At 34.4% G+C, this 13,100-nt stretch overlaps 1 protein-coding gene across 1 annotated transcript; it reads right to left on the bottom strand.

Annotated features, from left to right (window-relative positions):
- Positions 1-8,526: 8,526 nt before the first annotated feature.
- On the bottom strand, positions 8,527-12,666 carry LOC113854870. Its single transcript, XM_027486158.1, has 6 exons — positions 12,619-12,666; positions 12,167-12,543; positions 11,891-12,043; positions 11,466-11,734; positions 9,599-9,764; positions 8,527-8,569 (listed from the first exon to the last, which is right to left on the bottom strand). Exons 1-6 carry the CDS (start codon positions 12,664-12,666, stop codon positions 8,527-8,529), a joined length of 1,056 nt encoding a protein of 351 aa, XP_027341959.1.
- Between the last annotated feature and the right edge of the window lie 434 nt (positions 12,667-13,100).

Raw genomic sequence — 13,100 nt, 5'->3', positions numbered from 1 at the left:
CATCAGAGGAGGCTAAAAAATTTTTGAGAGGAGACATTCTAAAACGGGGAGAGAAAAAGAGAAAATAGAGAGAAAGAAAGGTTAGTGGAAAGGAGGAAGAACAAGAGGCAAGCAAAATTTTTCAAGAACATCAAGTAAGCTTCATCATACATTTTACACATTTTTCTTCTTCATACATATTTATATTTTGAATAAACATTTCCTATATCAAATCAATCTCAAATGATAAAAAAATATTTTAAACCACCATTTCAAATATCCATGTCTCACCACCTCTCCACCCATTCCTCCATCTATCATCATCCACAAACACAAAACTCACCATAAAAAAACTCTTTCCCTACCTTGTCTCATTCCTCTTCCTTTTGCTCTCAATAACCTTCACCACTCAAAACCATGGCCTCCATTAACCTCACCTCCACCCTTTCATAACCTTTTTTTATTTTTTTTGGAGAAAAGCACACCCCTAACCCTAAAGTCCTTCCCTCTCAAATCTGAAAATTTAAAATTTGAGACCATTTTATCCTTTTTTATTTTTTTATTATTTTTTTGTCCGAATTTTTTTATTTATTTTATTTTTATCATTATTTAGTTCAACATATAATTTATTGTTTTAGTTTTATTTATTTATTCATCATCATTATTATTTGTTATTATGATAATTATTAATTTATTTAATGAATGAGTTTTTATTATTTTTTTATTTTTTTTATGTTAACTTTGTTTAAATTATTCTATTTTATTTTATTTATTTAAAATCTCTTAATACCGTTTACTTTACAATATCATATTTGAGTTGACTTTTTTTTAAATTATTTCCTTTTTTATATTTCATTATTTATATCTTATTTTTTAGGATTGTTATCTTTTATTTTATTTATTGTATATTTGTATCATATTAATGCGATTTTATTTTATATTGTGAATACTAAATTACTTATTTTTTTATAATTAATTAATAAATAATAATATAATTGTATCAATTTATAATACTAATGTATAGCTTCTCTATCGTCATGTATTATAAATTGATAAAGTCTATGTGTACCTACGTTACCAAGACTTTATGCAATATTAACTTATCACATATTGTCATTAATTAATTAGTTAATCACTTTAATAATAATGCAAGATGTATTTCTCTTCTAAATACTAATTTACAAATCAATCAACTAATTTAAATCTAAATTATTTTATTAAGAAATAATTTATAATGCTAATGTGTAGCGACTCTACCTTTATGCGTTATAAATTGTCAAAATCTATGTATACCAACGTTACCTTAGGTTTTATATAATATAAATCTATCAAATAAAATTTTTAATGTTTTTTATTAAATGAGTATCTTCTTTAATCAATTCAAATAAAATTATTTTTTTTATTTATTTTCTTAAGTCATGTTTCAAATTTTGATAAATTAAATTACTATAATTTATTCGTTTTATAAATATTTATAATATCGATGTGTAATTTACATTGCCTTCGATAGTCTAATAAATTATAAGAAGTTTATGTATAGCTTACGCTATCTTAAATTTCTTTCAATATTAATCATAATCAAAATTAAAATTCAAATACTCCATTTACGAATAAAATATTTCTTAATGATTTGCAGTATAGTTGTGTGATCTTCCTTCACTTTCTGTATTGTTTTCTCGTAGGGTACATGTATAACTGCATTATCTTGTATCCTAAACATTATAATTTTTACGAAAAATGATTTTAATTCTAAAATAAATTTTTCTTTTACTAAACTTAATTATAATCAACTAATTTCATAATTTTTAGATAGAACTACGTGACTTTGAGTTCCCCATTGCATCCGGGGATACGTAGGAGCGGGAACCGTACCCGTCAAGTCAAAATAATTTTTAAAATAACCCGAATAATATTTCAATAAATAATATTTCTTCTTCTAAAATAAAATAATTAATGTTTAGGGGTTAAATAAATATTTTTTAAAATTAGAATAATTTTGTACAATTAATTTTAGGTAACCATTTTTTAAACGGACGTTGTAGGGTGCTAATACCTTCCCTACACGTAAGTGACTCCCGAACTCATTTTTTGGTTTCAAAGATCGTATTATATTTAAGTTTTTCCAAGGTTTTTCTTAAAAATAAACTTTGGTGGCGACTCCTCTGATATTTTGGAACGAGTTTGTCATCCGTCGTACCGTTGCGATCGCCCGGTTGCGACAATAGATGAAATCCGATCCATGCCTTTTATTATCATAGTAAATTTGCATTTTACCATCTCATCTTAATTTTCATGAATCCATTCAATCAAAATCAAACCATTGTAGTTGTAAGTTTGTGAATATTTAGGAGTTTTTTAGTTTTAATTTGAATATTGTAAATTGTTTGAGTATCAACACTCCTTATAGACACGACAACCTCTTATACTATATCAAAAACTTGGTACACTTGCCAATTCTTAACACCACACTAGGGGGCAAGAGAAGCATAGAACATAAGCGGAATGTGCTTACGACATATGTAGAGAAGGACAGTGCCACCATAACAAGTTTGAACAAAAAGGCAAAGGTTGAAAGCATAGATTAGAGGATGCCTCTTTAGCAAGCCTTAAAGGACAAGATCATAACCAGGGAAGTGAAGGGGTTTATCCATTTCAAGGGCAAGCTGTATAAAAAAGAAGGCCAATTGATACACAGTTGTAAATAATAAAAAACTTATTACTATAGCATGAGGCAAGCAACAAGAGTCAACTCTTACAGATCATCAAAACAGTTTATCAAATTAGAATGTAAGATGGGGGTTTAATAAAATAAATAAGTAAAAAAGGGAGGGTACTCATCAATTAATGAAAATACCTAATTCAAGAATAGAAAGGAAAGTAACAATACTCAATCATTGAATCCAAAATTAATAATATTATAATTTGATAGTTAAAAACTTGAATTCGAATGAAACCTCAATCCAAATAAAGCGATCACATGAAAATCTTCATGCATTTGATTAACACAATATCAGTCAAAATTCAAAAATCTCTAGAATTCAATCAAATATATTATTTTGTTGTACCCCTTAATTAACTCTAATTTCCTAAAAATGACTAATACACTTCAACCGAATAATGATGAATCAACTTTGTCTTAAATAAAGTTAGAATGAATACTTTTGGTTCATGAAATTAAATAGATTAGAGTAGAAAATAGAAAACATGAATTGAGAACAATCTTTGCAAACTATTCTCAAGAATGTTCTTCCTTCATCCTTGAATTAGATAATAAAACTACTTCTTTGTAGGGAAAGAGCACAGAAATCTAGAGTTGAGGGAATAGGCAAGAAGATGCAAAAGAAGAAGAATATTTTACATTTAAATTAAATATGTCAATGTGTTTATCTATGTTCTTTCTTTCTTCTTTTAATAGGTTCAAAATTTAAAATAAAAGATAATCAAAATCCTAATGATAAGTAATCTTATAAAAAAATTGAAAATAAGATTGCACCAACTTTTAATGTAAGGAAAGAAATATCGTAAATATTAACCACCTAATCTTCTAAAACAAATTTGTAACTTGCCTTGTTGTTTTGGGTCAAAAATTTACATCTGTTTGGCTTTATTGTTTGAAGATGGATTAAATCTTTGAATGTTAGCTTTCAAATGCCATTAGAATGAGGCCAATTAGATATTTATGGACTAAGATATGGCCCAAACACTGCTCGCTAGTTAGGATCCATGTTTTCCTCCTTTTCTTTCGGTTAAGGCCCAATTTTGGCTCTCGACATTAGAATTCAGCCTTTGATTTCTCATAAGGGTTGTGGGCATGAACTCTTAGCTTTCATACAAAACAAAAATCACAGTAAAATGAGGTCTAAAGCCCAAGTCAAAACCCAAATACTAAACAATGTCAGAATATGCATTATGTTGAAATAATTGAATTAAGGCCTAATTAACACTTAAAAAGAAAAAGTAGTCCAAATCAATTCAGTTAAGCATAAAAGAAGTTATGCACAAAGATTGTCGTTAATCCTCATCAAATATGCAAAGAAATGAATGCAATACTAGGGTGTTGTCCTAGGTCGTCTCCAAGAAATTTTTGGTTGGGAACCTACATCGAACAAGTGTAAACATAGATTTTAAAGCAAGTAAATTGGGGGGAGGTTTTTCAATTTCCAGATTTTAATTAAGAGCAAAATGTAAACTAGTGAAATTCAATCAATTAAGAAGAGTAATCCCTAGTCAATCAATGAGTTTTATCCCTATTCTTTCAAATGATTCAATAATTCCCTATTTTTCCCTTGAATTAAGTTAATCTAATAAGCGAAAATTAACTTTACCATCCCAATTAAAATTAAGCATCTTAATGGGCTCCAATCTCTATCCCTAAGATTAAGCAATCTCAAAGATTAATCAAAATTAAGCAATTTTGGATTAGAATTTCGTTTGGGTAATTTAGGGTTCATTAAGCAATGTTCCCCTCATGTAAATTTCATTTCATTCAGAGATTGGAGTTAATATATCCAAGGAAAGAAAGAGTAATATTGCCATTAAACCCAAGAATTCAAGAACCATATGAGTTGACTAGGAATTACAAGAGAATTTAGCCCTCCATATGGATGGGCTTCACAAATAAAAGAAAGAAATGCAGAAACGTAAGCAACATTAATGTAAACTCAATGAGAATCAAAGGGAAATTAGAAAGTAAAACCTATAATGGACCTATGGCTGTCACCCAAGGCTCCAAAGCTCTGGAAAGAAAATGTCCTAATTTGGCAAAGAGAATGAAAGAAAATAAAATGTTCAAGTCCCCATACCCTAATTCCTAAAATCTATTTATAGTGGAGGACATGTCAGCAAAGTATCCACTTTTGCCTTTGAAAGTGTCCACTTTGGCTCTTGAGAGTGTCCACGCGCATATTTATATAAGCTTGACAATTCTCTGGAGTTGCCACTTTTCATGCTGAAAGTAGCTACTTTGGATGCGCATAGCCACTATGAAAGGCAATAGTGACCACGCGCAAACTGCTTCCTAAGTGGCATCTTGGAGCTTTCTGGAGTTGCTACTATGAAGGTTGAAAGTGGCTACTTTGGATGCGCGTAGCCACTATGAAAGACAATAGTGACCACGCGCAAACTGCTTCTCAAATGGCGTCCCTGGAGCTTTCTGGAGTTGCTACTTTGAAGGTTGAAAGTAGCTACTTTGGGACCTTTAATGCCTAGACTTGCTGTAGTTGCTACTTTTGCTCCTCAAAGTGGCTACTTTGGGGGCAACTTTCATCCAAGGGCCAAGATTTCTCAAAATTAACTTGGGGACTCTGCAAAATTATCAAGATAATTAAAATTGCAATCTATATCTATGTAATTAAATGCAAATTAACTAAAAATTAATAAACCTATGATATTTACTCAAAATGTGATTTCTATATTATATGCACTGTCTAAGTCCATTTTTTCTATCAAGGAGCACCAAAAAGGCAAGTAAAAATATAATAAAAAGTGGATTCATCAAAAACAAATATATAAATCCAATTCATTAGTGGCCTCTTCATGAAGTGCATCTCAAGAGAAGGAGAGCAAAAGCTTAGGAAAATGTATAAAGTGATATGTGGAGAAAAGGGGGCGACCTTATACAAGAGGCTACAACGATATGACATTTTCTAGCCTGAGATGAAACATATTGCAAGAAGATGCAAGTGTCGTGCTTCTCATGTCAATACCAAAAGGAAATCCAAGAGATCACGGTGGTGGATAATGACTGGAGGTTGCCCTTCATAGAATTCATGAAAGTGGGGGTATTGTCACTTGAAAAGAACAAGGTGAGCCAAGTACAAAGATGCGCAAGGAGATACTTCTATAAGAATGGGGAGCTTTACAAGACAAGTTTATAGGGGAGGTCCTTATATCTGTAGCTGATGAATCATATTATATTGACACTTTAGCATCCTTAGCACTACCTCTTTTAGGTAAGTTTTAGGTCTTTAAATGATCACTTCACCATTTTAGGTTAGTTTTATATGTTTAGTAGTAATTTTAGCTAATTCTTATATTTTAGTACTTTGACCTCTGCTAATTATTGTGGTCATTACTATTGATGTAAGTGCAATTTTTCAATGGTTTTGTTGTGTTAGAAAGCTAACTCAAAGAGTTTTGATTTAACACCTCATTGTTGGATTTGGAGTTTCAAGGTGAAATTTACAAACATTTAAAGTTGACCCTAAGATGCTGCTGTTATGTGTTCATTAGTAGTTTGTTATTTGGATTTAGGCCTAATTAGGCTTTGTGACCCATTTTACTTTTTAAACCTATTAGCTTAAGTTTAGTTTAGGGTTAGCCTCTATATAAAGAAAAGAAGTTAGAGGAATTACAAATGCTTTTTGACTTTCTTCCTTTTTACATTTTTGTTGTTTTTGATTTGTTGTTAATTTGAATTATTTCTTGTTTCTTCTTTTTCTCATTACAAATTTGTTTTAGCTTTTCCATGATAATTGTTCACGTGACTCCTAGCAAATGTACTAGATAGTTGTAACAAGTAATAAATTTCAGAAGTCTTTTGAGTCTCGAATATCGTTCTCAAGGATTAGTTCTTTCAATTACCACTTCACAAATCAATAACCATTTGAGTTAAATGAATAATGGAGAAATTTTAGATCATGTAAAATTTAAAGTAAGAAAGTGCAGCAAAATGCAAGAAATAAGCAAAATAGAACTACAAATTTAAGATTGCAAAGGTATATGGAATGAAGTTAGGGTTTACTTCACCAAATTATCAATTGCAACTTGATCATGTTTTGAACTCTTAAAGTATTTTTATTGATTGATAATCAATTTCACTTATTTAACCAAAGATCAATTCCTTAAATCAATAATCCTACTAGTCAACTTAACTACCGTAAGGTGTAAAAAAATAAATGAAAAATAAAAAAATAAATGATCATGTTCTCAATCTCTCTCTCTCTCTCTCTCTCTCCTAAGGTGTAAAAAATAAATGAAAAATAAAAAAATGACAAAAGATCTTAATAAAATTTTGAGCTTAGGAAGTATTTATAATTTTTTTTGCCTTTCTAGCATGGTCACTATTTATTAGAAAAGTAACCATGTAGAAGGCTATCTGTAAGGCTTCAGGTCTAGAACAATCACTTTTTAGGAGAAAAGTGGCCACGCTGAAGTATATCTGTTGATAAGGCTTGTGCGTTGTCACTATTTGGGCAAAAAGAAGCCACATGCAAGCTTTGCTTTTGAAATCCTCTCTAGAACAATCACTTTTCATGAGAAAAGTGATAACGTGCAGCTAGTTACACATAAATGGCAGGCACGTCGTCATTATTGGCGAGAAAAGGAGCAACGCGCATCTTCATCCCTTCATACAAGCTTGCACTTGGTTAATATTTGTGAGGAAAGTAACTACATACAGCTTTGTTCCATCTGAGTTACTCCTTTTTGTGCAAAAAGTGATAACGTGCAACTTAACTCTTCTATTCAGACTTTGGAGTGATATCTAGACTTTGCCTCACAGTGGCTGCCACACGTCAGCAGAAGGAGGAGGGTTTGCAGCAGATCTTCTTGGTCTAGCCATCCTAATATACCGACTAGCTTAGATTACTAACGTTTAACACATTTAGCAATACCACAACATAGCTATATTCATAGATTCAGCTTACAGTGATATATTCATATTTAATATATCATAACAATTTAATCAAATTAGCACTGAGCATAACATCATATCAGCATTCAAACAACATAGCAAACACACTTATCTCAGCAATCATTTACAACTTATTTTAATAACCTATTATTCACGCAGCATAACTCGCCTTATAGCTCACCCAAATATCATATACTAAAATTTCCTACATTTGTTGTGTCTGAGAACCGAGGTGATCAAGCTCGTTCCCTCGTAACCTGATGATTAGAAATTTTGATATATGCTTCATAGCTAAAACTCACATGTCTAATATGCATAACTGACGCCTAACAACCTCACCCCTTAGGTTTACCTAGACCATGCTCTAATACCACTAAAATGTCACAACCCTTTTTATAAAGAACCGAGAACATTGTTTCTACATCACATACTTATTTAAGATAGATAAATAATAGAGAATATAAGTATAAAACTCACTTCTCATTCAAAATAAAACAAAGTTTCTTACAATAAATATCTAATAGAACAACATAATATTACATTTAGTTCATAATATCAAAATACACAAAATTATACTACGTAGCTTCCTCTACATGAGGTCTCAAAATATAAGAAAAAAGGACTTTGATGCAAAATTACTCGACTTCAGCTTCTAACATTTCTCCACTGGCCCCTCAGCCTGTGAAGTAGATGCAAAACCTGCTACATCTGCTCACGTACCACCGTACGATCATCACAGTACACACGCACACAACAACATAGACAAAAATGTAAGGGTGAGCTTACAGAAAGAATAAAATGAAATCGTTTATATAGAGCAAAATATTACTCATAGCAACAGCCTCATGCATTACCAGCCCATCTAATACATAGCATGAAAAATGGTTTCCAACTGGTTTCATAGTCTAAGTAATCTAGAAGGAACCGAGCCAGTCCGCAAGTGACCCATTCCGGTATCTGGATCCAGAGAGCACAGCACAACAGCTTAGCATGAACTTACCATTACACGTCTACCTACCTAAACATGTAACTCGGCTCTATAATGATGCAAAACATATATCTCAACATGATGCAACACCGCTAAAATTGTTTTAACAACTCAACTAAGACAAGTTTATAATAGATCAGCCAAAATCTTAGCATTTTAAATCAATTAACAGTAGTTACAGCTTAGAAAATAGTTTTTATTCAAAAGATCTAACAAAATCATATCAAAACTTCTTGTAATAGCATATCAAACTGTTCAAAATATAGTTCATAGGCTAAAATAAGCTCCCCTTACCTTAGAACGGTGATTCACTCCAGATCTATCGAATATTACTTGTTTTATCACAAGATTCACCAAAGATTTGGCTTCAGAACGAAGTTTCTCCAAAGAACACCATCAACTTCTTATGAAAAAGAGAAGGAGAAGAGAAACGAACGATGAATTTAACTTCAAACTTAAATAAACTTAGTTCAAATCCTTTAGAACGGACGCAGAATCACAGATCTGGAGAGATATCTAGGTTTAGGAGGATTTAATATGAGAGAAAATGGTGGTATATGGTCTTGGAACCTTTGAGAACCTTGGATAAGAGTGAAAAAATAAAAATTTCATGTGAAGCCCCCTTTTGAAATTTACTGTTTACCGCATTATTGCTCACGGCAAAAACACTGTTCAGGACACCATTCACGCCAAAAATACTATGCACGCGTACTATACATAGACTGTACGCGTATGTGACATCACTGATGACATCATGGTACGTCACTGTTTACCGACACTATTTACTTCTTTTTTTTAAATAATTTCCAAACTCCATATAAATTTATTCCAATACCAAATAATTCTTCAATTAACATTTAACAAGTATAAAATATTATAGATTACTCAATAATATATTACAAGCCTGAAAATTCTCCTCGTGAAAATAAATTTTTGTCCTAAAAAATTTCATCCCTCAGAGAAAAGATGAGGGTACAACTCTCTCATTTTTTACTAACCGAATAGATTTGCCTCTAAGTTCCTTAACTCTAGTGTCCTCGATACGAGCAGCTGGGACCTCCACAGACAAATCATCTCGTAACTCCATAACATCAAGCTCGATTACATGAGATGAATCAGGAACATACTTCCTTAGTTGCGACACATGGAAAACATTATGTAGTCCTGACAATTGAGGTAGTTACGCTAATACATAGGTTACTGGTCCTCTACGATATAATATCTGATACAGTCCTATGAACTTAGGTGTTAACTTCTTGACTCTTAAGGCTCGTCCCACACGTGTAGTGCGTGATACTCTCAGGAATACGTGATCACCAACCTCAAATTCTAGGGATCTTTTGCGTCAATCAGCATAAGATTTCTATCGACTCTGAGTAGCTCTTAGCTTTTCTCTAATAAGTTCAACTTTTTCCTTAGTTTCTTGCAGCATTTCAGGCCTAACCATCAAATGTACTCCATCTTGGAACCAATAGATAAGGATTCTACACCTTCTGCCATACAGAGCCTCAAATGGTACCATATCTATACTCGAATAGTAGCTATTATTATAAGTGAATTCTACCAAAGAAAGCATATCCTCCTAATTACTCTTCTGCTATACAATACAAGTCTGCAATAAGTCCTCTAAGGTCTGAATAGTACGCTCAGATTGACCATCTGTCTGTGGATGATATGCAGAACTCAACCTCAACTGTGTGCCCATAGCTTCTTGGAAACTCTGCCAAAACTGGGAAGTGAATCGAGGATCCCTATCAGACATAATACTAGAAGGTACTCCGTGTAACCTGACAATCTCTCTAATGTACAATTCTGCTAATTTCTCCAAGCTAAAGGTTATGTTAATTGGCAAGAAATGTGCACTCTTGGTTAGCATATCAACTATAACCCATACGGCATCATGATTTTTAACTGTTCTAGGTAGATGGGACACAAAGTCCATAGTCACATGGTCCCACTTCCACTCTGGAATTTCCATCGTCTGCAACTCTCTTAGAGGGCTCTGGTGCTCCGCCTTTGCCTTCTAGCAAGTCAAATAAGCTTTAACAAATTCAGCTATCTCTCGCTTCATGCCTGGCCACCAAAACATCTGCTTTAGATCTTGATACATCTTGGTAACACCAGGATGAATGTTGAGATTACCCTTATATCCTTCTTCTAGAATTGCTCTTTTTAATTCAGTATCTCTAGGGACACAAACTTGATCTTGGCATCTGAGAATACCATCAGCACCTTTACTAAACCCTAAACCATCAGCATTAGTTCCTCAATCTGCTCCTTAAGCTCCATCAACTCTTTCAGCGCCATTCTATAAGGTGCTACAGACACTAGCTCAGCTCCAGGAATCAAATCTATAGAAAACTCCACCTCTCTATGTGGAGGTATTCCAGGAATATCCTCTGGGAAAATCTCAGGGAATTCCCGTACTACTAGTATTGACTAAAGGCTTTGCTCCACTTCTGCATTCATAACTCCTAACAAAACAAAACAAGATACTCCCTCACCTAAGGATGTTTCTACTTGGCGAGTAGAAATCAATTCTACACAGCCTTGCTGCTCAGGAAAGATTAAACACCTCCGGCAACAAATCAATTAGCACACGATTGGCAGCTAGCCAATCCATACCCAGGATTACATCTAACCCTGACATCGAGATACAAATAAGATTTACTTTGTACTTTCGTCCCTCAATTACTATGGGACATCTAACACAAATCGTTGAAGTCTTAATCGAACTTAAAGTAGGTGTCGATACTACCAATTCACATCCTAGATCACTCAACGGTAACCCTAAGTTTCTCACACAAATGTCTACAATAAAAGAGTGCGTGGCTCCAAAATCAAACAATACAGAAAGAGAAGTACCTGCCACTACAGCTGTCCCCTGAACGAGGTCCGTCGCCTGAGCTGCCTCTGATGCAGAAGTAGTGAACACACGTCCTTCTGCTCTTGATCTGGTTGTCGTCGGAGCCCTAGTCGCTTTAGGCCTAACAGCGTGCAAGGCGCTAGCAGAAGACGAAACTGCCCCACTAAGTGTAGGACAGTCCCTAACAAGATGCCCTGGCTGCTGGCACGAGAAGCAAACTCTGACATCAGTCTGTGGGCACTGGTTCAGGTACTGTGGCCCACCACACCTAAAACATCTGACAATCTACGGTACTGAGGCTCTAGGAGCAGAAGAAGTTGCTCCCCTAGGCTGAAATACAGAAGTAGCAGTCCCTACTGGCACCGAGGCTGATGTTGTCGATCCCCTCGAGAGAGATGGTCAAGATTGCTGTTGACGTAGCGACCGACTGTAGGGGCCCTTCTTAGCACCCTTACTTCCATTACCATAGCTACTAGCAGCTCTACTAGATGGAGCCTTCCCAACTCCACCAACATCCTCTGCATTAAGACTCTCTATAATGGTGGCTTGATCCACCAAGTCAACAAATTCCGTGATCCTGAGTGGGATCAAAATCCTCTTTATGTCAGTTCTCAGCCCGTCTGAAAACCTCTGACATCTCCACTCCTCCGAGGTTGGGTGAGAATAAAATTTGTAGAGCCGCTCAAACTATATTGCATACTCGTAGACTAATGAGTTTCCTTGCACCAAGTTTAGAAACTCCCGCTCTTTGGCAGCACGAACATGAAAAGGGAAAAACTTTCCCAGAAAACTACTTCTAAATACAGCCCAAGTGATGACTTCACCTCGGGCCTCCAGCATAGCACGTGCTCTGTGCCACCACATCTCTGCATCCCCTGTCAGCATATAAGTAGCATATAACACCTTCCACTCAATCTCCTTGATCCATAGTTCAGCAGTATCTGGTCCATCCACCCCCGTGAATTGAGGAGGATCATTCTTTTTGAACTCTGACAACCCTTGGTATTCAAGAGGAGGTGCAGCTGAGGCAGTAGCTGCTGCTGCCTGTGCTGCAGCAGCGGCTTGGTTTGTAGCTTGCTGCTACTGAATCATATCTAGACTCTGCCTCACACTGGCTGCCATGGCCTCCATGGCGTGAGCCATTTAGTTCACGTCAGCAGGAGAAGGAGGGTTTGCAGCATATCTTCTCGATCTAGCCATCCTAATATGTAGACTAGCTTAGATTACTAACGTTTAACACATTCAGCAATACCACCATATAGCTATATTCACAGATTCAGCTTACAGTGATATATTCATATTTAGTATATCATAACAATTTAATCAATTTAGCACTGAGCACAACATCATATCAGCATTTCACACAACACAGCAAACACACTTTTCTCAGCAATCATTTACAACATAGCTTAACAACCTATTATTCACGCAGCATGAATCGCCTATAGCTCACCCCAGTATCATTTACCAAAATTTCCTACATCTGTCGTGTCTGAGAACCGAGGTGATCAATCTTGTTCCCTCACAACCTGATGGTAAGAAATTATGATATATGATTCACAACAAAAATTCACATGTCTAATATGCATAACTGACGCCTAACAACCTCACCCCGTAGGTTTACCTAGACCATG

This window comes from Abrus precatorius, unplaced genomic scaffold (genome assembly GCF_003935025.1).
Source record: "Abrus precatorius isolate BTA unplaced genomic scaffold, Abrus_2018 Scaffold1, whole genome shotgun sequence".
Classification (NCBI taxonomy): Eukaryota; Viridiplantae; Streptophyta; class Magnoliopsida; order Fabales; family Fabaceae; genus Abrus; species Abrus precatorius.
This window is presented reverse-complemented; position numbering and strand designations above follow the sequence as displayed.

Excerpts from the sequence above, each read along its gene's own strand:
- LOC113854870 (XM_027486158.1), bottom strand. The coding sequence starts at position 12,666 with ATGGCTAGATCGAGAAGATATGCTGCAAACCCTCCTTCTCCTGCTGAC. Across the intron at positions 9,765-11,465 it reads GGGGACAGCTGTAGTGGCAG|GACTACATAATGTTTTCCAT; the intron begins GTACTTCTCTTT and ends CTCAATTGTCAG. Across the intron at positions 8,570-9,598 it reads CTTAGAGGCAAATCTATTCG|ATACCGGAATGGGTCACTTG; the intron begins GTTAGTAAAAAA and ends CTCTGGATCCAG.